At 43.8% G+C, this 26132-nt stretch overlaps 1 protein-coding gene across 3 annotated transcripts in view; it reads left to right on the forward strand.

The window, feature by feature from the left end:
* Window positions 1-26132, forward strand: part of FBXO31 (F-box protein 31) — a 102053-nt gene that overhangs the window by 15736 nt on the left and 60185 nt on the right. For 2 of the 3 annotated variants that reach the window (XM_033942222.1, XM_033942221.1), the window contains exon 2: window positions 17493-17564. Coding sequence is in view for 2 of the 3 variants with exons in the window: in XM_033942221.1 (XP_033798112.1) it covers window positions 17493-17564 (72 nt within the window). In the remaining variant the exon portion in view is untranslated. Of the gene's footprint in view, window positions 1-17492; window positions 17565-21293; window positions 21381-26132 lie in introns of all 3 variants that reach the window. The other variant, XM_033942220.1, reaches the window with a different exon arrangement.

Raw genomic sequence — 26132 nt, forward strand, 5'->3', positions numbered from 1 at the left:
TCTATATTGTGCACTTGTAAGAATTGTAATTAAGCAGTACCATTTAGGTCTGACTTTCATAACTGCATCCCTTTTTTTTTCTTTTAGAAAAATAATTGTGTTTGAAAATATAAGACTTGTAATGATGTCGGTACAGAATATGCTTGTATTTGGGGTGCATCCAATTCTCTAAGGATAATTACAGAGCACTAGAGCTTTGCATGTGGGAAGTGTCAGGGGAAAACAATAGGGATGTCAGATTTCACTGTTAAGGCATAATTATCCTTGATAAGAGATCAATAATAGCTTCTCCCAGCTGCACAAGGGCTGTAACCAAGAAGCTACAAAGTAATGTGCTTGGCCACCATTTGGCTTAAACCAGATAATTTTTGAAGAGGTACATGATGTCCCATGTTAGGGTATACTGCACATTTAAACCCTTTCAGAGAACTTGCAAGAGCGGCCAGGATGCCTGCCCGTCTGCTGGAAGCCTCCAAGGACAAGCAGGATGTCATTATTCTGACTGACAATCGATGTCATCCGATGGATCCTGGCATGGTAACCACTGGCCAGCACATTTTGAGAGGCACCTGACATGCAAACATCTTCTTGTCTGCTGTCGACACATGGGACCAGGCCAGATTTCTTTCCACAGAGCAGTGAGGATGCTTTTCTTCAGCTCTCTCTCAGCTTGCTTCTCTTCTCTTGTTTTGTGGCTTTTCTTTAATTATTTTGTTCCTTTGTGTAAGTGTTGCTCAGGGCCAGATTCCTTCCCCTCCCTTGTGTTTGGTTTTTGTCAGGTTTTCAGCACTTTGGAGTTTTCTTTATTTTCTGCTTCTCCCTAGGCCCCCTAAAGGCCTTGAATTTCTGGCTGTGAAACCTATTATTTTTCAAAACTGTTTACTCTCCCTTAAACTCTATGGTATTAACAAATACAACAGGTAAAACAGGCCTGTATCCATCATGAACATTCATAATTGATGCTTGGGACCTGATCATAATACCTCTTTTTGCAAATTCTATTCACAGATGTCAAAAAGGAGGAATTAAAAGGCATTAGAAGCAGCAAGAATAATTTTTTATGCCAACAACTCTGGTCCATTGTCTTCAGCATCAGAGATATTGGTCTCGGTTGCCCCAAGAACTGCATCGGACTTTTGGGGGGAGGGGTCAGTGCATCAGCATTGAGGTCTCTGCCTGCTTCAGTATCGAGCATCAGTAGTGCCCACTGGGATCAAGCATCCTCAGATCCCACCCCAAGGTTGATGAAGGATTCATCTGCTTTCTCACGAATGCCAAGAGATCCTGATGATAGGCAAAGGCCAAGAAGCATCGGCATTGGTCCCCTGTGAACTATGGCATAGAGAATGGTCCCTGCCCCATCCCCAACGTGTAAAAAGGAGCAACATTTTTTTTACAACTATGAGGTACAACCTGTTCTTTAACTGTTAGAACATAAGAACTGCCGCTGCTGGGTCAGACCAGTGGTCCATCGGACCCAGCAGTCCGCTCATGTGGCAGCCCTCTGGTCAAAGACCAGCACCCTAACTGAGACTAGCCCTACCTGCATACGTTCTGGTTCAGCAGGAATTTGTCTAACTTTGTCTTGAATCCCTGGAGGGTATTTTCCCCTATGACAAACTCCGGAAGAGCATTACAGTTTTCTACCACTCTCTGGGTGAAGAAGAACTTCCTTATGTTCATACGGAATCTATCCCCTTTCAATTTTAGTGAGTGCCCTTTCGTTCTCTCTACCTTGGAGAGGGTGAACAACCTGTCCTTATCTATTCCCTTCAGTACCGTGAATGTTTTGATCATGCCCCCTCTCAATCTCCTCTGTTCGAGAGAGAAGAGGCCCAGTTTCTCTAATCTTTCACTGTACGGCAACTCCTCCAGCCCCTTAACCATCTTAGTCACTCTTAATCCATGGGTGAGCAATAAAGCATCCACAATCTCTGGATTCAGCCTAGCTCTGCTTTCTTCTACAACCCTTCCTGCAATGGAGAATGCCCACTCTGAAGATGTGCTGGTAGCTGGAATGCACAGGATCCCCCATACAACTTTTTCTAGTTTTGGCTAGCTCTGTTGCTTATTTTTTCAAAATATCAAAACATCATCATCGGCATCAATTGAACATAAATAACTAGCCACCTCATTAACCAACAGCCTTCTGTTCCATAAAAGTCACTTAGAAAACTAACGGTTTGAGCCGACTGGTTTTTTATGCGAACGGGCACACCGTTTGGGCCAACGTACAAGAGGCAGCGGGTATGTAGAGCACAGTATATCGAATGGAATTAACGAGTTGAGGGTAGACAATTGATGGACAAACCATATACAAGAAGCACTGGGACGCTATACTTACCACTCCGCTTTCTGACATTGATTGGGAGCTTTTCTGGTCATCAACAAATCGCCCGCTTTTATCTTCTAGAGTATCACAATCAATGTACTTCCTTATGTGGCAGGCAATATGGACCCCACTTCGCATGTGGAAAGCTAACTTAAAGCAAGACTCTGTTTGCTGGAACTGTTTGAAAGAGGAAGGAACTCTTGATCATATGTTATTTCATTGTACTCTAGTCCGCTCTTTATCCCAGGACAAGCAGGCAGCATATTCTTAACGCATGGGTGACGTCACCGACGGAGCCCTCGGTACGGACCTTTTTAACTAGAAAGTTCTAGTTGGCCGCACCGCGCGTGCGCGAGTGCCTTCCCGCCCGACGGAGGAGTGCGTGGTCCCCAGTTTCTTCGTTTCCGCGGAGCGAAGAAGACGCGTGTGTTTTTTCAACGGCCGTTGAACTCACTTTTTTGCCTTCCCGCTCGCGAATTTTTTCTTATTTTCTTTGTATTCACCTTCGGGTTTCTTTTCTTTTAGTTTGCAAAAAAAAAAAAAAAAACCTTTGATTTTTTCTATCTTTTTTCGTTTTGCCCCGGCGGGGCCTGTTGCCATTATCCAGGCCCCGGGATTCGATTTTGCGGAGGCTGTTTTCCCCTTCATGCCCCCGCAGGTCGGTTTCAAGAAGTGCCAGCGGTGTGCACGCCCGATCTCCCTCACTGACCCACACAATTGGTGTTTACAGTGCTTGGGGCCAGAGCATCGGGCGGACTCCTGCACCCGCTGTGCCACTCTTAAAAAGCGGACGCTTAAAAACCGAAAAATCCAACAAGATCTGTTGTTCGGCACCGGGTCGACCATGGAATCCTCGACTTCGACAGCGGTACCACAGAATCGGCACCGTCTGCTTCGACGACGCCCGACCCCCACATCGGCGCCGCTGGCGCAAGGTAAGCCGGCTAAGAAGCCTACCCCTTCCCTCGAGCGCCCACCAGCCACAGTGGCGACACCGACCCTGCCGGCCTCGAGCCGAGCCCGAAAGCGCTCCGTCCCGATTTCGGTGAGTGCCTCATCATCGGCCTCCTCATCGCCGGGACGTAGAGCGGCACCTAAGGAACCGAAGAAAAAGAAAGCGGTTCCGGTGCCTCCCCTGGATGACCGAATTGCGGCCATCCTCCAGGGTCAACTGCAAGACCAGCTGAAACGTCAGCTCGAGCAACTGTTGCCTACTATCCTGGCACCGCTCCTTCCGGTACCAGACCGGCCCGAGCCCCGTACCGAGCCACCGGTGTCCACCCCATCGGTACCTATTAATACCTCCATGCCGATTCTCTCGGCCCAACATGCCACTGCGGATCCTCCTCGGGACCGAGCGGAGCACCATTCTTCCCGGGACCGGGACCGACGCCGGTCCTCTTCCCCCGGTACCGTTTCGGTACGTTCTGGGAAATCTTTGTCCAAGACTCACCATACCGACCCTTCCACCCCGGTGTCGCGTCATGCACACCCAGAGGTCCGGGACCCAGACTTGTGGGAAGAGTCTCCCCCCGGTACCGAGGAAGATCTCTCCTCCTCTGATGAGGATCCCTCAGCTCCTGATGCCACCTCCAGGCCTGAGCAATCCTCCTTCTCAAAGTTTCTCAGGGAGATGTCTGCCGCCCTATCTCTCCCTCTGGAATCAGACTCCAAGAAATCCCAAGCCTTTCTAGAGGCTCTGGATTTTGAGCAACCTCCCAAGGAGTTTCTTAAACTACCCGTACATGACATCCTACGGGAGACTTTCTATAAAAATTGGGAAAACCCCCTTACAGTACCTGGGGCCCCACGCAAGTTAGATAACCTTTATAGGGTTATCCCTATTCCAGGATTCGATAAGTCACAACTTCCCCATGAGTCCCTCCTGGTTGAATCCACCTTAAAGAAGACTCAGGGCTCCAGTGTCTATGCCTCCACCCCTCCTGGCAGAGAGGGTAAAACCATGGACAAGTTTGGCAAGAGGCTCTATCAGAATGCCATGTTGGCCAACAGGGCGAACAACTATTCCTTCCATTTTTCATTCTACATGAAACACTTGGTCCAGCAGTTGTCAGCCCTCCAGAAGTATCTCCCAGAGAGGAAGATCCCACTCTTTCAGCAACAAATCTCTGGTCTCCTCCAATTGAGAAAGTTTCTGGTCCGCTCGATATATGATTCCTTCGAGCTTACCTCCCGTGCCTCTGCCATGGCTGTAGCCATGCGCCGCCTGGCCTGGCTGAGAGTCTCAGACTTGGACATTAATCACCAAGATCGTCTAGCCAACGCCCCTTGTCTTGGGGATGAACTGTTTGGAGAGTCCCTGGATTCCACCACCCAGAAACTCTCTGCGCATGAAACTAGGTGGGACACCCTGATTAAACCAAAAAAGAAGGCTCCGCCTACACGTCCTTACAGGCCTCAAACCTCATACCAGCGCAGATTCTCAGCCAGACCACTCAATCCACCTTCCCAACAGTCTCGGCGGCCACGGCAGCAACATCACCAGGCGCAGGCACGTTCTCAATCCACTCAACCTAACAAGCCTCTGCCTTCTGCTAAGCCGTCTCAGCCCTTTTGACTCTTCTCTCCAGGGCATAGCCAGTCTTCCACCTTCGCTACCTCTTCCACAACCAATCGGAGGTCGTCTCACCATTTTCTCCAGCCGTTGGGAGGTCATCACATCGGACCAGTGGGTCCTCAACATCATCCACCACGGCTACTCTCTCAACTTCCAGACTCTTCCACCGGACAACCCTCCCGTAGAGTCTGCTTCTCATTCATCTCAAATCCCCCTCCTCCTGAGGGAGGTTCAATCCCTCCTTCTTCTCAATGCCATCGAAGAGGTACCTCCAGAACAAAGGGGTCAGGGATTCTACTCCCGCTACTTCCTGGTACCCAAAAAGACGGGGGACCTCCGTCCCATTCTCGATCTCAGGGACCTCAACAAACACCTCGTCAAGGAGAAGTTCAGAATGCTTTCCCTTGCCACGCTCTACCCTCTTCTCTCTCAACACGACTGGCTATGTTCCCTGGACCTCAAGGAGGCCTACACTCACATCTCCATCAATCAGACTTCTCGCCGCTACCTGCGTTTCCAGGTACACCACCATCACTATCAGTACAAGGTGCTTCCCTTTGGCCTCGCCTCATCTCCCAGGGTATTCACCAAGTACCTGATAGTGGTAGCGGCCTTCCTCAGGTCTCACAACCTCCAAGTGTTCCCCTACTTGGACGATTGGTTGGTGAAAGCACCTTCGCCTCAACTTGTGCTACAGGCTACTCATCACACCATCTCTCTCCTCCATCTCTTGGGGTTCGAGATCAACTACCCCAAGTCGCATCTGCTTCCCACCCAGCGACTTCAATTCATCGGAGCTGTTCTGGACACCACTCTAATGAGGGCTTTTCTTCCCTCCGATCGTCAGTGGACCCTGCTCCATCTCTGTCGTCAGGTCCTCATGCATCCCACCATTCCTGCCCGACAAATGATGGTCCTCCTGGGCCACATGGCATCGACAGTTCATGTCCTTCCTCTGGCACGTCTCCATCTCCGGACACCTCAATGGACTCTCGCCAACCAATGGTCACAAACGACGGATCTTCTTTCTCATCCCATCTCTGTGACATCATCTCTTCAGCAATCTCTCCAATGGTGGTTGAACTCCTCAAATCTTTCCAGGGGTCTACTCTTTCATCTGCCCCCTCACTCCATGACCATCACCACAGATGCCTCCCCCTATGCGTGGGGAGCCCATCTAGGGGATCTACGCACCCAGGGTCTTTGGACCCCACAAGAGCGTCAGCATCACATCAATTTCCTGGAACTCAGAGCCATGTTCTACGCTCTCAAAGCGTTCCAGCATCTTCTCTGCCCTCAGGTTCTTCTCCTGTGCACAGACAATCAAGTCGCCATGTACTACATAAACAAACAAGGCGGCACCGGATCTCGCCTCCTTTGCCTCGAGGCCCTACGCATCTGGACCTGGGCCACGGCCCGCAATCTTTTCCTCAAGGCGGTCTATATCCAGGGCGAACAGAACTCCCTGGCCGACAATCTCAGCCGCATACTTCAACCTCACGAGTGGACACTGGATCCTCCAACACTCCACTCCATCTTTGCTCGATGGGGCACTCCGCAGGTGGACCTCTTTGCAGCACCTCACAATCATCAGCTGCCCCAATTCTGTTCAAGACTCTTCTCTCCTCATCGTCTGGCACCAGATGCATTCCTGCTCGATTGGAAGGATCGGTTCCTGTATGCCTTCCCTCCACTTCCTCTGATGTTGCGGACCTTGTTCAAGCTCCGCAGGGACAGGGCCACCATGATTCTCATCGCCCCTCGGTGGCCACGACAACACTGGTTCTCCCTCCTGCTCCAACTCAGCTCCAGGGAGCCCATTCCTCTTCCTGTGTTTCCTACTCTACTTACACAGCAGCATCAATCTCTACTGCATCCCAATCTGTCTTCGCTCCACCTGACAGCTTGGTTTCTCTCGGGCTGACCTCTCCAGAGAATCTATCTCAGCCTGTCCGTCTCATTTTGGACGCCTCCAGGAAACCGGCCACCCTCCAATGTTACCATCAGAAGTGGACCAGGTTCTCCTCCTGGTGTCTACGGCATCGTCAGGATCCCACCTCTTTGGCGGTGGAATCTGTACTGGACTATTTGCTCTCCCTGTCCAATGCTGGTCTCAAATCTACCTCCATCAGAGTCCACCTCAGTGCCATCACTGCATTTCACGAGCCTATCCTCGGAAAACCTCTCACGGCTCATCCTCTGGTTTCCCGGTTCATGAGAGGTCTCTTCAATGTCAAACCACCTCTGAAGCCTCCTCCTGTCGTCTGGGACCTGAATGTAGTTTTATCAGCTCTCATGAAACCTCCTTTTGAGCCTCTTGCCTCAACTTCGCTCAAATTCCTTACCTGGAAGGTGCTTTTCCTGATTGCCATCACCTCTGCCAGGAGGGTTAGTGAGCTGCATGCACTGGTCGCTGATCCACCTTTCACTGTTTTTCACCATGACAAGGTGGTCCTGCGCACCCATCCTAAATTTCTTCCTAAGGTGGTCTCAGCTTTTCACCTCAACCAGTCCATTGTGTTGCCTGTCTTTTTCCCTAAGCCCCATTCCCATCCTGGGGAACAGGCGCTGCACACGCTGGATTGTAAGCGTGCCCTAGCCTACTATCTTGACCGTACCAGGGCTCACCGCTCCTCTCCTCAGCTTTTTTTGTCATTCGACCCTAACCGTATGGGTCATCCTGTCTCCAAACGAACCCTTTCCAATTGGCTTGCTGCCTGTATTGCGTTCTGCTATGCTCGGGCCGGTCTGTCACTGGAAGGTGCTGTCACGGCACACAGAGTCCGAGCTATGGCTGCTTCTGTGGCTTTCCTCCGCTCCACGCCCATCGAGGAAATCTGCAAGGCGGCCACTTGGTCCTCAGTTCACACGTTCACTACTCACTACTGTCTGGATGCCTTCTCCAGACGGGATGGACACTTCGGCCAATCTGTGTTACAAAATTTATTTTCCTAATGGCCAACCATCCCTCCTCCCTCTTTGTTAGCTTGGAGGTCACCCATGCGTTAAGAATATGCTGCCTGCTTGTCCTGGGATAAAGCACAGTTACTTACCGTAACAGGTGTTATCCAGGGACAGCAGGCAGATATTCTTACGTCCCACCCTCCTCCCTGGGTTGGCTTCTTAGCTGGCTTATCCTAACTGGGGACCACGCACTCCTCCGTCGGGCGGGAAGGCACTCGCGCACGCGCGGTGCGGCCAACTAGAACTTTCTAGTTAAAAAGGTCCGTACCGAGGGCTCCGTCGGTGACGTCACCCATGCGTTAAGAATATCTGCCTGCTGTCCCTGGATAACACCTGTTACGGTAAGTAACTGTGCTTTTTGGACCTACGTCTGGAACACCATACAATCTATTACTAACTGCTCAGAAGAAATCTCTATAGACATTGTAATCCTTCGCTCTCAACACCCATGTTTCACACAATCAAATTGTCCACCTAAACTCATTGATACCATGTTGGTGACTGCCCTCATGCACATTCTAAAAAATTGGAAATCACCCTCGCTATTAGATTATACCTTTTGGTGGAACTCTCTGAGTATGTATCATAGATTTGAATCCTACGCATATGAGAAGAGAGTTACATTCCGAACCTGCATGAACTTGAAATACAACAAATCTCCATGGTCATTCTTAGATTCCTATGTACGCTCATCTTCTTAGACACTCCTGTTATCCTTTTCTTCTCCTCTCTTCTCTCTTTCATTTTTCTTTCCTTTTTCTTTACTGCTCTCTCTCATCTTTATCTTATATATCCCTTACATACATTTTTAATAATTGGAGCCTTTGCTCCTATACAGTTAAACATAGATTTATATATTTTATATACAGAAAGCTTTATTTTGTTTCTATGTACTTTAAATGATTCTTGTATCCTTTAAAATACTTAATAAAAATTATTGAACTTAAAAAAAAAAAAAAAAAAAAAGAAAACTAACGGTTGCATCCATTTTCATTCTTTTGGAGGATCCTGATATGTTGAACTTGAGCCTTCTATTTTGAGCTATTGGTACAACCTCCTGAAAGAGTCGGTTGCCTGTGTTTTTATGTCTTCCGGGAAGACACCTGAATGACCTTTCAGACATGGGTGCAAAAGGGAAGCAAGGCTATGTAATGGATGAACCTGTTCAAATGCTCCTTTACGCCGGCAATAAGTACAGAATCTGTTGCAGAAGCAGATGTTTGAACAACTGAGCACACTTTGGGAGTACATTGCAGAGAGTAGGTGTCTTATCAAACTCTTGCCGCATCAAAGGTGGATGAGACACAAATTAGGTCATTCAAATCCAAAAGCAGCCTCTGAAGTTTTTTATCACCTTACTCAGTAGCCAGTTGTTTAATATGTTATGTTTTGATATGATTCCAGCATTGTATAGATGCTGCTCCATCTCTGAACAGACTGCTTAAGGTTAGTCTCAAGCTTGTGATGCATTCTTGAATGCTTGACAAGTGTAACTGTGTCTCTTGCGATCTTTATCAGCCCACTTACATCAGCAGCTAGAGAATCATCAGAGCCATCATTGTGCTTCAGTCAATGAACCAACACCAGATTCAAGTTGTGACTTGCGCATGATTTCCACTGTTGATCCTTGAATGCAGCCTTTATGTTAACTTCATTGTCAAGTAATGTAGATATTGTCCTAACGGTAAGCCCCAAACTCTTCCAAGATTGCCTTCACAGTAGATCTTAACGTTAGCTGCAATGTGCTTAGGAAGCGGTTCTGATGGCAAGGATTCTTGAGTGAAGATGAAAATTGTCATCTACGTAGTGTTCAGTTACTGTTATGAATGGCATTTCAGTTCCATCTTCAGTACACAGATCAGTTGTAAAACTAAATTTAATTTGTTGATGCAACACATCAGACAGTACTGCTTTTTTTTTTTCCCCAGCAATAGCAGAAATATGTCGAGATGCTTCTGGCAGAAGAAAGTGTCTGATCTGCAGAAAGCTGGCCATATTTTGTGCCAATGGAAACCAACTTCTCTGCAACTCTGACCATAGAGAAAGGTCTGATGTTTATGGTGCACATCGAATCAACTGTATCAGTAACTTCTGCTTTCACTGTTGCATGCATAGTTCTGGATTCATCCTTTTATTTATTTAAATAACTTATTATCCACTTATCTCCTAAGTGGCTTACAAGTAAACATACACAGTAGAGGTCAAATTTTACCATACATTTTCCAATACATTACAAACATTGATCAGCTTTGTTTACATTGTTCAACAAAAAATTGAAGTCCTTCTCAAACATTTTATTGGATGTCAGAGAGACAGCTTAACACCCAGAGACCCAGTGTTGTAATATTACAACATCACATTTAAGGCTACAAAATAAACCCTCCCCCATTTTTTTTCTTTTTAAAACTTCATGTACATTACTAATAGAACCTATTGTTCAGTTCTGCAACACCATTGGATGGTTGAATGTGTAAATAGGTCTGTTTATCTGGCCATGAAGTCATACAACCCTGTTGCCTGCTTTGGAGTATATCATCTTGTTGTTTTGGACGGGATACATCAGGACTAAAGTAAGTAAAAAGCTTGAAATATTTTTTTATGTGATCATTAATATGTGTAGATCATGCAGATTTTATGACATCATTGAATATACTGATTTTAAGAGATTTAGAGCTGGTTATTTCTATGTTGTAATTTTACAACAGTGGGTCAAAGTGATAGCAAGGTTTTGTCTGCACTCCCCTGAGACCCAGTGTTGTAATATTACAACATCACATTTAAGGCTACAAAATAAACCCTCCCCCATTTTTTTTTCTTTTTAAAACTTCATGTACATTACTAATAGAACCTATTGTTCAGTTCTGCAACACCATTGGATGGTTGAATGTGTAAATAGGTCTGTTTATCTGGCCATGAAGTCATACAACCCTGTTGCCTGCTTTGGAGTAATGATGTCCATTCCCTCTGCACACCACTGGAGTACTTTCAGAAGTTTGTGACAGAAGATATGATCAACGCTCTGGCAGATAACACAAATCAGTACAGTTTTCAGAAGAAAGGATCATCTATAAACACAAACACAAAGGAAATAGAGCAGATGATTGGCATGTATCTGAAGATGGGTCTTGTCCAAATGCCTGGAGTCCGTATGTACTGGGAAGCAGACACAAGATACAGTCCTGTCGCTGATGTAATGTCACGAAACAGATTCCAGTCTCTGTTGACATCATTACATTTTGTGAACAATCTAACCGTGTCTGAGATGGAACAAAAAAGTGACAAACTCTGGAAACTCAGACCATGGCTTGATGCTTTCAGAGAGAAATGCCTAAAAGTGGTCCCTGAAGAACATAACTCTGTTGATGAAATGATGATCCCTTTCAGGGGGAAATTCAGCAGCATCAAACAGTACATGCGTGGCAAGCCAAACCCATGGGGGTTCAAGCTGTGGGCAAGGACTGGAATCTCTGGTATACTTTGTGATTTTGATGTGTACCAAGGCAGTGTGAATGGAATACGGGCAAGATCTGAACTTGGACTATCAGGGGATGTTGTGATGAAACTTGCTTCCACACTTCCACATAGTCACAACTACAAGATCTATGCAGACAACTTTTTCACCAGCATCCCATTGATAGTTAGGCTGCTGGATTGTGGAATTCATTACACAGGAACAGCCAGACAAGTGCGCCTTCCAAACTGTAATCTTGAGGATGAGAAAAGCTTGAAGAAAAAGGGAAGAGGAAGCTTTGATGTCAGAGTGGAGTCAAATCACAACATTTGTGCTGTGAAATGGTTTGACAACAGACAGGTTACACTTGTGTCTTCCTTTGCTGGTCCACAACCAGTGGAGAAGATTCAACGCTGGGACAAAACTGCCAAAAGATTTGTTGAAGTTGAGAGGCCTTATATCGTGGCTGCCTATAACAAATTCATGGGCGGAGTGGATTTGTTAGACTCATTTGCAGCAAAATACAAGTTTCCACTGAAGTCCTACCGCTGGTACCTTTACATCTTCTGGCACACCATTAACCTAGCTGTGATCAATGCTTGGCTCCTGTACAAAAGGGACTGCAAAGCTTTGGATATCCCAAAGAAACAGATGCTAAACAGGAGAATGTTTCAGGCCCAGTTGGCATCTTCTCTTATCCTGATCGGAACGGCTGGGTCAGTGTCAAAGCGAGGGCGACCATCTGCAAGCCCAGTTTCATCAAGAGGGGGCACCTTGACTTCCCAAAAGAGGCAGTTTACAGATGATGGAGGTTCTTCAGCTGCCATGACAGCCAAAAAGTCAAATGCACACCCTCCAAAGGAAGTTTGCAAGGACATGATTGGACATTTTCCCATCAAAGCCGATAGAGGACGGTGCCGACACTGTGCAAAAGGCTATACCAACACACTTTGCAGGAAGTGCAATGTTCGCCTGTGCTTTTCAGAGCAAAATAACTGTTTTTGGAACTACCATAACTGAATAAATGAACAAATAAAACATGCACATATAGGGCTCGATTCACAAAACCGTGCTATGAAGATAGCACAAGTGCTATTTCATAGCCTGGCCGTTTTTACCCGTATTTGCGCTAACATGAAATTTTTTGTGCAAAAATACGAAATTTCTTGATTACCGCTGATAGAAGTCAATGGGCGCTTCACAGGGAAAAATTTGCGTTTTTATATGATACTCATTTTTTGTATTAAATTGATAATAAAAATTACTTTTTTCTTTATTATACTATTGTTGTTGTGTATATACATAAACTTAGGTGGGTCTTTATAAGCTGTAAAGTACAAATAAACTTTTAATTATTCCTTACATGTGTTCAGAGAGAGAGTGACACTATTGAAATTCTGCTACCTTACAGGCCCAGCGTTGCAATTTTACAACATCCTCCCCAAAAGTTACTAAAATGTCAAAATAAAAAAAAAAACACTGATTTAGGGATCACAAGCCTCCTATAACAACATGTGAACGTTCGAAAACATTTTTTTACGTTTTTTTCTATATTTGGGTCTCTGGGAGTTAAAGCTAAGACGAAAAAAATGAGCCTTAAGTAATTTTCAAATTAGCAGTTCTTTGTTACAAAAAAGTTAAGAACATAAGAATTGCCACTGCTGAGTCAGACCACTGGTCCATCATGCCCAGCAGTCCGCTCACGCGGCGGCCCTCTGGTCTAAGACCAGCACCCTAACTGAGACTAGCCCTACCAGCGCACGTTCTTGTTCAGCAGAAACTTGTCTAACTTTGTCTTGAATCCTTGGAGGGTGTTTCCCCCTATAACAGCAGCTTTCTACCACTTGTTTCTCCGGACAGTCCATTCTAAAGCACCGGACCCACAATTGAAAACCAAGACTAGTGGAAGCATGCTTAATTTTGTCTCTTATTCGTGATAGCATCCTATTTTCTGATCTCAAAACTATTAGGTTTATATATTTTCAAGCATTTGGTCAGATAGTCTGGAAGGGTGTCGTATATCCTTAGATGGATTATTTTCAAAATCTTAAACTGTACCCGATGATAGGCAACCAGTGTAATTTCTTTAAAATTGATGTAATATATTCATACTGTGCTGCTCCTGTTAAGACTCGTGCTGTGGAATTTTGTATGATCGGTAATGCTTTTAAGGTGGTGGATGGAAGACCCTGGTAAATACCATTACAGTAATCAAGCTTTGAGAGCACTAGTGTTTGTAAGACCTGTCTGAAATCCTAACCTGATAAGATCTTTTTCAGCTGGAGCAACTTTCTGATTGCGAAGTATGCAACCTGCACTCCTTTAATTATTTGAGACTTAAAAGATAATTTTGCATTGAGGATTACCCCCAGCATTTTGATCTCTTCACTAACGATAATCAGATAATCATTTATGATAATGTGACTAGGCCAAAGATGTTCCTGCTGCTCACCTATAATCGTTATTTCAGTTTTTTCAACATTTAGCTGCATCCCATAATCATTTAATTTCATAGATAATTTCTTGCCCCACTCGTTAATCTTGAAAAAGAATTGAACATCATCAGCATATATTCTATATGATACCCCCAACTCATCCAACAGATGTCTTAAAGGGGACAAAAAGATGTTAAAAAAGTCACAGATAGTGCAGATCCTTGCAGAACACCTCTTAACTAAAAATCCATGTGAAATCTCTCCATTGCTGCAAACACATTTTTTCTGTCTAAACAGATGACCTTCACTCACTATGATATTTCCCCTTTGCAAACCTTATGTAATTTCTCATGTAACCCCTATTTCTTATGTAACATTTCTCTTCTTGCATTCTGTAATTCGCTGATTGTCCAGCCTTCTTTCAATGTGAACCGCCTAGAAGTCATTTGACTATGGTGGTATAGAAAAATAAAGTTATTATTATTACTAAGAATGATCTAAGCCTTTTCCACACTGTTCCAGTAATCCCAAGATGTCTAAGTCTGGGTAATAAAATTTCAGGGTCAAATGCAGCAGAAATGTCACATGAGACAATACAAAATCACATCCCTTGATCCATGCCTAAGCGTAGCTCATCAGTTGTGTCTAATAGTAAGGTCTCCACACTGTGCAATTTCCTAAAGCCAAATTGTTTTTTATTCACACAAACATTTTGATCTATAAACTCCTCTCATTGTGGTAAAAAACTGCCTTGTCTAAAACCCAGGCCAGAAATGGTAAAACTGATATGGATCTAAAATTACACGTTTGGTCTTTGTCTAACCTCTCTTTCTTAAGCACTGGTTTAACAGTACCGACTTTACAGCCCTCAGGAAAGATTCCAGCAGTAAAGGATTTATTTACCAGTAGAGTCAAGAAAGGAGCAATTTCATCAGAGATTTGACTCAAGATGCTTGAGGAACATGGCTCATTACAAGCCCTAGTTACAGTAAGGGCATGGATTACTCTTGCAATCGCTGAGGTAGAAATATCTTGAAATTTATCCCATATCGCTGCACTCTGATACCGGAGTCTTAATCTTTCTACTATCTACATTCTTTCCCCCATACCCCATTTAATTTTTTCTTCCAAGTAATCTGCAAAATTCTTCACTGGAGGATCAATACCACCTCCTGCTCTCCAAATCTTCTCAGTTAATCCTCTAACAATATTATTATTTATTTATATGCCGCCATACCGGGGAGGTTCTAAGCGGCATATATACATACATTTTCTATAAAATACAATAAAAGGCAGTGCATAAAATTGATCAGAATAAAAGGTACAAACATTTCAATAAAATTGATCAAAATAAAGATGTAAACCAGTTTTCCGAGTCATGTATTCATTTTAGGACGATCTGTAGCCGATCTAATCCTCTCCTGAATATATATGCGCTTTTCATTTTCACATACTGTAATTGCAAATACTCTTTCCACTGTATCTCATAACTCTCGTAATCATCTGTGTCTCTAGATTTCCTCCAGCTTGTCTCCGCTTGTCTAACTCAGTGTTTTTCAACCGCTGTTCCGCGGCACACTAGTGTGCCGCGAGATGTTGCCTGGTGTGCCGCAGGGCCGCCGGGCCCGGAGCTGACAGGGGGCCCGAGGCAGGGGCGCCAGTAGCTCGCCAAGGCAAAGTGAGTCGATCACCCAGGACTCACTTTGTCTTGGCGATCTAATCTATCGAGCCGATAAGTCTTCTTCTCCCCGACGTCAATTCTGCAGTCGGAGAGGAAGTTCGGGCCAGCCAATCGCTGCCTGGCTGGGCGGAACTTCCTCTCCGATTGCAGAATTGACGTCAGGGAGAGCATGCGTCGGCGTCGGCTTTGGGGCCTGTTATCCATTGGTGGGTCCTGTTCCCCGATGGCAGCGGCAGTGGCAGTGGCTTGGGGAACGGCAGGGAGAAAGAAAGAAAGGGGGCAGGCAGGGAAACAGAAGGAAAGAAGAGAAACAGAAAAAAAGAAAGAAAGGTCAGGGAGAGAGGAAGAAAAAGTTGGGGGAGGGAATGAGGTGTGGAGGAGAGAAAGCATACAGGTTGATAGAAGGGAAGAAAGATTGGATGCACAGTCAGAAGAAGAAAGTGCAACCAGAAATCACCAGACAAGGTAGGAAAAATGATTTTATTTTAAATTTAGCAAAGTGGAGGCAGTATTACCACAGTTTTCAAAAGAATTTGCCCAAATAACTTAATAGTTAACTGGGTAAATTCCCAGAGATGAAAACTTCCCTTCACTTACTATGCACAGTTCTGAATTTATATCTGCTGTCTATATTTTACAATATGGTCACCTTTTACTAAACCGCAATAGTGGTTTTTAGCGCAGGGAGCCTATGAGCGTCAAGAGCAGCGCTGGGCATTCAGCGCAGCTCCCTGCGCTAAAAACTGCTATTGTGGTTTAATAAAAAGGATGGAGGGTATATTTGTCTATTTTTGTATGCTATAAAAACCAAATACAGAGAGAGACTGAGAGCTGTTGACGAAGAGCTACGTGTGTGTCTTTCTTCGATTCCAGCCAGAATATCAGCTTTGTGTTCAGCCAAACAGGCCCAGGTTTCGCACTGAATAAAGTATTTTATAATTTTTCACTATTCTGTTTACTTAATATTTCATAATAAAGTAATTATAAAATACTTTCTTTGTGTTTATTTGATTCCTATTCAAGAGAATTACTTTATATATAGTCAATATAGGCACAGAGTTAAATTTTTTAACATTTTCTAATGGTGGTGTGCCTCGTGATTTTTTTCATGAAACAAGTGTGCCTTTGCCCAAAAAAGGTTGAAAAACACTGATCTAGACAATTGCTGTATGATAGGAAAATAACCTTTGTATATCTCCGATAGTGATCCTTGCCAGTTTAGGTAGTATTAAACTTTGGCTTAAGCTTATGTTCTATCTCAGGGGTAGGCAATTCCGGTCTTTGAGAGTTGGAGCCAGGTCAGGTTTTCAGGATATCTGCAATGAATATGTATGAGATGGATTTGCATGCACTGCCTCCTTGAGATGCAAATCTATCTCATGCATATTTATTGTGGATATCCTGAAAACCTGACCTGGCTCCGGCTCTCGAAGACCGGAATTGTCTACCACTGTTCTATCTAGTTCTATCAAAAAACTATGAATTTGTTTTCATCTTTGTTAACCGAATCGAGCTCCAATTTGGGGTTGATGCAGTATATAAACCTAAGGCCTCCTTTTACTAAACCGCGATAGCATTTTTTAAGTCAGGGAGCCGCGCTGAATGACCCGTGCTGCTCCCAACGCTCATAGGAACTCTACGAGCGTCGGGAGCAGTGCTGGTCATTCAATGCGGCTCCCTGCGCTAAAAACCGCTATCGCAGTTTAGTAAAAGGAGGCCTAAGTTTTAGATTTATTTATTTAAAAAATTTTTATAACCTGCCTAACCACAAATCTAGGCAGGGAACAGGATAACATACAAAATACGCTAAATACTATAAACTAATACAAATCAGGTTATATTATAAGGGTTATCACAGTAAATGTGCATGAGAGAGAGTGGTTCTCCAATATATAGGCAAGTCCATCTCATATGTGGTAAACCTGAAAATCCGAATGGCCTGGGTGTGCTTCCTGGAAGGGGGTTGAGAAGCGTTAGATGCCTGAAAACAGCTCCTGCATGCCAGACTTCAGTTCTTTCTTTAATTTGAATTTGCATGGCTGTCATTACAGAATACGGCGTCAGTGAGAACTTACGGAAACTGGAAATCACTGGAGTGTCCTGTCGTGACGTCTATGTGAAACGTGAGTTACTGGGGTGAATCTGATTTAACATTAAAAAAAGCTGCAGGCAGTTCTGGAGTTTGTCGAATGGAAACTATTTGTGCATTACAGTGTATATCCTTGTGTTCTGTCTCCTGGGAGAGATGTATAATGAGCTTGAGAGGATTGTAGCTTTGTCCATCAGTAAGGCAGTGATGCCTGTTACTGAGAACAAGGCATCCTCTCGGTGGTGCAGGATTTGGTCATTAAGGGGAATGGGTTTACTTCTGGGATATTTACCAATTGATAATTGTCTGTCCTGAGCAGAGATTTGCAATTTTAGCTGAGTGCAGTGTCTCTTCCAGCTCTCCTGGGTCTCTTTTGGCATGCTTATACCTAATGAAAGGTTTGGAGAGGATGTTGTAATTCCATTTTAGCTGTAAATCATGTACTTTAAAATGAACTCAGACCTGTTCTTATTGATGGGGGTTTATGATCTGTCATTTCAAGCCTTTCCTGCTTGAATCTAATCTTAAAAGTAACATTTACTGAGTCCAAAATGAACAAACTTATGAAACATGACCTTCAGGGTTAACCCTCTAGGTTGGCAGTGATATCTCCGATAAACGAGTACAGCCCTAAAGCTGCAGTGCGGCTTACTCATGGCAAAAATGCACCTTTCCTTCTCATCCAGCTAGACCTGTCTGTACCAGTGAATTGTGTCTCTTCTCGGCCAGCAGATGGTGGTAGAGATTCTGAACTGTTCCAGTAACATCACCAATATAAAGGCTGTTGCATGCTGGAATCCTTCAGTATTTCATTAACTTGAACAGACAGTGAAGTTGGGCTGGTGTTCAGTAAGGTTAGGACCCTAGGGCTTGTCCAAGTTTTGTCGCTGTCTCTGTCCCATTCCTGTAAACTCTGCCTTAACCACACAAGCCTCGAATACTTATGATTTTAAAGTTTTTGAGGCTTGTGCAGTTGAGGACAGAGTTTGCAGGAATGGGGCAGGGGACAGGAAAATAACTCATGGGGAAAAATTTGTCTCCATGTCATTCTCTAGTTTGGGCCAAGGTCTTTATCCCAGTTGAGCAGGGAATGTTTGCAGTCTCTTGTCCCAAGCTGCAGTTCATGGTGCTTCTAGGCACAAGTCACAGTGGGATTCCTACCAGTAAGAAAGAGACACTCGGTCCAGAGCTGCCACTCTCTCCATTAGGTGGAGACAAAAATATTAATAAAAAAGGACATAGGCTTGGTACAACTCTATTCTTTCAGTTTGTCTGGAGGACTAACGTTCTTGTTAAAGAAAAAAACCCACACAAAATCAGTAAAGGTATATTGGAGCCTGGAGAGAGCATCGGGACGAGCAGATCACAAGTGCCTGTATCTTATGAAGGAGTACAATTCACGGAGGGCCTGACTAGACTTTCTTCTCATGGTGTTCACAAGCACCCGACTGATGGTGATGTAATCCCCAGGAAGCCACTTCTTAGCCAGTTTAGTTTATTAGCTGTCATCCAGTGACTTCCAGCTTTGCTCCTGTTGTTTCTTCTATTGTATGAGGCCTTTGTTGAGCCTGGGTGCTCTGTGAAGTTATGTGGGTGCGTATTTGAGCACCTTAATACAGACACTGTTTTCTCAGAGCCTGAGCTTATATGTATTTTATTTTTTTGCTTTTTTTAAATAATGAGCATCATAGAACATGTGTTTCTCACAATTTCTTTTTTCCTTTTGCAGAATTGAGAATCATTGACAATATTTCACAATAAATTGTAATTTTACCAAAAATTACTAAAGGAGTTAGATGTATGTGTTACCTGAATATGACTGTGTAAATTCTGAATCATATTTGCCCATTTCACGGGTCAAATTCATTTTTATGCGTTCGAGTACTGCAGAGTGGCTATGGATTAGAAAGTTTAGGAGGGTTCTGCCCTGAACTGAGATGACTAGAGTATATGTCCTGTTTTGGTGCTACCAGCTCCTCAGGCGAATATATATGGAGTGGAGGAGGTGATCTAGTGGTTAGAGCTGTTGCCTCAGCACCCTGAGGTTGTGAGTTTGATCCCAGCCTTCGCCTTGTGATTCTGGGCAAGTCACTTAACCCTCCATTGTCCCCAAGTCCCACAAACTTAGCCTGAGACAGATAGGGAAAATACTTAAAGAGTACCTGATTACTATTACAATGAATTGTAAACTGCTTTGGGTGAATCTCTTTTGAAAAGGCAGTTATATTAACTAATATATCTATTGCTTAAAAACTGTTCAGATAGTCCCAAACTTAGTAAAGGTGTGACACAAAATTCGAGGGGCTGTAATAGCCCTGGAGAAAACTTTCTCTGATTCTGGTGAACACCACTTGGAAAAGAGAGTAAATTAACCCCCCTCCTTAAAAAAACCCGTAGCACGGTTTTTAGCAGTGGCCATGGTGGTAGCAGCTCCGACACTCATAGAATTCCTATTCGCGTTGGAGCTCTTACTGCTGAGGCCGGCACTAAAAAAACTGAGCTTCGATTTCTCGCACATCAGGCAGCATTATGGGGTAAAGACCTGGAACAACTGCTTATGCCTTCTACTTATGGGGAATTTAGGAAAAACCTAAACATATTTGTTCCTGAAGTATTTAAGTAACTGACCTGTACAATCTTAGTCCACAATATCTGATCTCTAGAGCTGTTTATCACTAGCTCTTAACTTTGTTAGTTCTGTTCAGTCTGTAACATCTTTTAATCATTGTAAACCACATAGAACTTCACAGTCCTGCGGTATAGAAACTCTCCGGTTAACTTAGGACAGCAAAAAGGCTGCCGCTGTTGAATTTCGGTGCACTGCCCCCCTTCATTATATGTATATGGATGAAAGCTGCCTATTGGTTAATAGTGCCAGTCTCATTGACTGGGGATGTGTTTTCCACCTCTAAATTAATTAGTCCCATATAACTCCCATTATGTTTAAATACCTTTATTGTCTTTGCATTGCTTGTGAACAAAACACATATAAACATTTCCTGTTCTGACAATTAGTATATTAAGCATCTTTGCAAAGATTAACAATCTAACCATATGAAAAACTCCCTTATTATATCCCTCCTACACAGTGGAGGGCTGTAACACAGATAAACCCTCCCCTCTTCCTCCATACCTCCTCAGTTTTTCCAGCGTAAGCAGTATCACGAACTTGTTGCCTGCGTCATGTCGGCTCTCCCTCTTGATGTCACTTCCTAGGTGTGGGACCCGGAAGTGACATCAGAGAGCCGATATTGGCACAGGCAGCAAGTTTGTGATATTGCTTGCACTGGGAAAATTAAAGAGAGACAAGGGAAAGGGGGGGGAGCGGTGCCCCCAGCAAGATGGCACCTGGGGTGGATGGCCACCTCCCCTTCTACGCCATTGCTCCTACATCCATAACCCTCCCCTTCCAAGCCCAGGCTACATATTACAAAGAGCAAAAGACAAATGTGGGACACTCCAGGTCCAGCGTGTTCGTAATTGCCCACCCCCATTGTGAAAACATTCAGTCATGTTCTTGCAGGTGGACATAGTAAAAGGATACACCTAGAGGGAAGTCACCTGGCTAAATGACTTTTCAGGTGGGGTTTGTTTCTCCTGGTATAATATGGTTATCACAGAAACCCACCTCTTTAAACTTCTGACATCATCATTTAAGATAGGCAGGACCTGTAGGATGTTCAGTTCTATAAGTGGGTAATCATTCCCATGAACAGTGATCCATTCTGACTTTTCTGGCACTTACCCTGCTGTGTCTGTGCAGGTATAAACCCACGTGTGAAGTCAGGCCGCTTTATGAAAATCCTTCCCGATTATGAACACATGGAGTACAGAGATGTGTACACCTGCCGTATGTACTTGTTATGATTTAACCCTTTCTGTGCTGAGCATGCAGAGTGTGGCTGAGTGGCTGCCACCGCAGAGTTGTACCTTAATGTCTGAGCCTGGGGAGAGATTTGGACACAGCCTGCTTTTTCCTGGTTGTGCAGTGTCTTTGGATTCTTCTCCAGTCTTGGGAACGGGCTTTGTCTGAATAGTTTTGCATCTTATTAATAAGACATTAGCCAATGCATATTGACTAGGGCCTCACAATCAGGAGTGGTACGCTGTGTGTTCTCTTTACTCTAAGATTATATTACTTACCTTAGGGCTTCTTTTACAAAGCTTTAGTAGTGATTCCTGTGCGGTACCATTCAGTTTCTATGGGCTTCGCAGGAATTGCCATGTTGGGAATCGCTACCGTGGCTTTGTAAAAGGGGCCCTTAATCATTCTTTAAAATAAGAACATAAGAATAGCCTTAGTGGGTCAGACCAATGGTCCATCAAGCCCAGTAGTCCATTCTCACGGTGGCCAATCCAGGTCACCAGTACCTGGCCAAAACCCAAAGAGTAGCAACATTCCATACAGAATCTCAAAGAATAGCAAGATTCCGGAATCCCAGAGAGCAACAAGATTCTAGAATCCCAAAGAGTAGCAGCATTCCATATAGAATCTCAAAGAATAGCAAGATTCCGGAATCCCAGAGAGCAACAAGATTCTAGAATCCCAAAGAGTAGCAGCATTCTATATAGAATCTCAAAGAATAGCAAGATTCCGGAATCCCAGAAAACAACAAGATTGTGGAATCCCAAAGAGTAGCAACATTCCATGCTATCGATCCAGGGCAAGCAGTGGCTTCCCCCATGTCTTTCTCAATAACAGACTATGGTCTTTTCCTCCAGGAACCCATCCAACTCCTTCTTAAAACCAGCTACGCTATCCGCTCTTACTGCGTTTGATATCTGTTGTACTAACACGAGTTTTCTTGTATAATAAGCTTTCTCACAGCTACATAGGATCCTGCCTAAGAGGTGACGGCTTCTTTGCTGGCTCAGTTTCTAACTGCTACTGGTAATGCTGTAAAGCATTTTGTGAGTTTGCAGAAATAGGCTGTGGGGGTCCAATGTGTTTTAACATTCACTGGTAAAGCAAAAAGAAACCAACAGGAACTGCAGAAAAAGATGCGGAGCAAAATAATAAAACAAAACTGCAGAAAATGTACAAGGTGCAGGAATTTATTCAATAAAAGTCATAAAAACATGTGTAACAACATGAATAAAATAATTGTATCTAAAGACTGGTTCTTGTTATCAGGCATAACAGACCCAACACGGTTCGTGTTTTGAAAAACACTTCTTCCTCAGGGGTCCAAGATGTTCAGTATGTAGAATAGATGAAATTGTACAAAATCTCACGTAAAACAGGCGAAAAACTCTCCTGTCTAAAATGCTGCACTAAGGGACACTGTTTTACGTGATATTTTGTACAATTTCATCTATTTGGTTTCTTAACATTCTACGTACTGAGCATCTTGGACCCCTGAGGAAGAAGTGTTTTTCAAAACACGAACCGTGTTAGGCTCGAGTACTGGCGGAAGAAAGCTCTTCCAGAGATGCAAAACGATGTCCACGCATAGGTTGTTTCAGCTTTGGAAAAAGGTCAAAGTCTGGTGGAATCATGTCTGGAATGTAGGGAGCATAAGGTAACACCAGCCAAGAGCAACTGAGGTCGAGTTATGTGCATTTTTCTGCGCATTTTTTGCAAAAAATCATGATAATATACTGCTGTGACACTTCTTTCACATGGAACTTTGTCTGTGATGATGATGCCTTCATGATCATAAGCAAAAATCATCATTTGTTTGACTTTTGATTGAGCTTGTCGAAATTTTTTTGGTCATGGGGAAGATGGAGCTCTCCACTCGTTAGACTGTGATTTCAGTTCCAGCTCAAAGTCTCTGACCCACGTTTCATCAATAGCAACAGTGCGATTCAAGAATACCTGGCCTTCAACATCAAATCTTTGTTTCAGCACGGTTGCATTGTCCAGATATCTCTGATTGTCAAGAGACACAGCACCCGAAACACCTGCAGCCTCCATTTCCCACACTTGTCACAGCCACACTATATACACTACAGAGCTCCTAAGCACACGTCCTGCTGCTTCAAGCTCTGAAGTGAAAGTGAAAAAAGGTTTACTGCAATTGCATCATCCACTCCCCAATGTTGCTAACCTGTGCATTATTTATGAAATGACCCTCGTATAACAGGGGTGTGTAAGGTAAAGGAAAGGGAATGGCTTCACAGCTATCCTATATACTCCGGGATTGCAAACTGACAGCTCCTGGCCTGTATTTCTGTGCTGGGTGAAAGCCTCGTTATGTACATTAGGCCGATATTGGAATGATCAAGGAGAAATATTGTGGGATATTTTGCAGGAGGAATATGGACTGCTTAATTCTGAATCCTTTTATTACACCTAACTTAGAGATTTGCTCTATAAAAAGGCCAGAGATACTTATTTAGAGCAAGCTCTACAAAAACCTCTGCAATGAGAATCAATATCTTTATTCTATCGAGCGCTTCTAGTGCGGGCTAATCCTTTAACATACTACATAACTCAAAGGGGACCAGGATATGGGTGAGACCTTGTCTCCTGAATTCTGGAAACGTAGTTTTAAAGACCTGTTGAAAACTTCTATAGCTAGTAGTATGAATGAAAATGGTCAAAAATTATTATATAGATGGTATTATACGCCCCAGCATTTGAATAGGATTTAAAGAATGACAAGCTCATTATGTTGGAGGGAATGTAATGAAGTGGGCGATTTCTACCATGTTTGGTAGATATGTCCAGTGATACAATGCTTCTGGATTCCTCTACTTCTCAACTTTACTTTAATAACTAGAGAAATGTATTCTCAAGAACCTAAATAAAATGTGAAATCTCCACATATTACCAAAGATAGACATATATTGGCATGCCATTTATTTACTGCTCGTAGGATGTTAATCTCAGCTCATTGGAAGAAACATTATGTACCCACTTTTCTTCAGTTGTTGAGGAAACTTGACTTTATTTGTTTGATGTTGAAACTTACAGTTTTAAAACATGGATGTCTGGGACATTTATTTGCCGTGGAGAGAGGCCTCGCCATCACTGTCAACTTGATGCCAGATTTGGACATTTTTCCTTTTAGATTGTTTTTGGGCATTATGTACTTTTGCTTTCCTTCTGCCTATACATGCAGTCTTAAGGGAGTGCCCAAAATGTTTTCTTGGATTGTGTTTGGGGTTCTTGGGAGATTTACTGTTTTCTTGGATTTCTGGCATATTACTCTTGTATTGCCTGATTGATCTTTCGTACTTTTGTTTTGGATAAAATAAGAACATAAGAAGAGCCTTACTGGGTCAGTCCAATGGTCCATCAAGACCGTAAGGATTATCCTATTCCTCTCTCTCAGGGATCTTCTATGTTGGTTGCTCCTGCTGTTCCAGGTGACTAGCCTTAATATCAGAGCCATATCAGCATGCAAAGACTACCCTACCTCTGTCTCCCTGAAAGCCACTTTGATTCGTGCAGTATTGTATTGAAGACCTGACTCTACTAAGACACTACTAAGACACGGACAGCTTTCTTGAAAAAAAATCAAAGGCACCACCACCATCTAGCCAGTTGAGGAGAGGCGTTGTTACAGTCCAATGTGAGCAAGAACATGGCAGCGGAAGGCCTAACTCTTCTCTTCTGGTGTTGAGGTCTGTGCACATTTCATAAGCAGACACACACACAGAATACCCCTGTAGCAGAGGCAAAGATACTTGACTCTTCTCAGCTGCTGTTCACTTTTTTATTTATTTAGATTTATATCCCGTCCTCCCTAAAGAGCTTAGACTGGGTTTCAGTTTACATTCAGTGTTACAAAATAGGGTTTACATACAGTGTGGCAATATATCTTCATATAGGATTACTTACTGATGCTGGTGAAGGGTTGAGGGAGTGACTAGGCAAAAAGGTAGGTTTTTACAGCTTTTCTAAGATTAAGAAGTCCTTTAAGGGCTCTGATGTGAGGAGGTAGGCTGTAAGAAATGGGAATAGGATCGTTTCTGGGCTGCCTGGAGTTGGAGGGAATGTCCTGATGGTGTATTTCATCTTGGAAGTGTATCGTTCTCTTTGGGGTGTAGAGAGGAAGTTTGTCTGAGAAGTATTTAGGTGTCATCATGTAGAGGGATTTATATGCTAACATTAGGCCTTTGAAAATGCAGTATTTGGTTATGGGCAGCCAGTGGGGCGACACCATTGCTGGAGAGATTGGGTCATAGGCTTGTAGGGTTTTCAGTAGTCTTATTGCTGCATTTTGAACTCGCTGTGGTCATTTGGTGTTTTTTGCTGTAAGACCGTTGAATAAAGCATTGCAGTAATCCAGGCATGTAAGGACAAAGGCATAGAGTAGTTGGGTGAAGTCTTGTTCCGTGAAGTAGTTTCTTATCTTTTGGAACCGGCGGAGGTAGTATGTGTTTGGAGAGTGATAGGTTTGAGTCGAGAATAATTCCAAGCTCAGTATTTCGTCTATTGCCATCAAGGTAGTTGATTCCCAGGTTAGGGAAGGGCGGGTGTAGGAGCATTTTTCTTTTCTAATCCATAGTAGTTCAGTCTTGAAAGCGTTCAGTTGAAGTTTGTTCGAGGTCCTCCAGTGTTTAATTTTGGATAAGGAGTTGTGAAGGTTGTGGTCTGGGTGTCACGATTTGCTCCTAGTGGTAGGTGTAGTTGAATGTCGGTGAAGGA

This window comes from Geotrypetes seraphini, chromosome 4, assembly GCF_902459505.1.
Source record: "Geotrypetes seraphini chromosome 4, aGeoSer1.1, whole genome shotgun sequence".
Taxonomy (NCBI): Eukaryota; Metazoa; Chordata; class Amphibia; order Gymnophiona; family Dermophiidae; genus Geotrypetes; species Geotrypetes seraphini.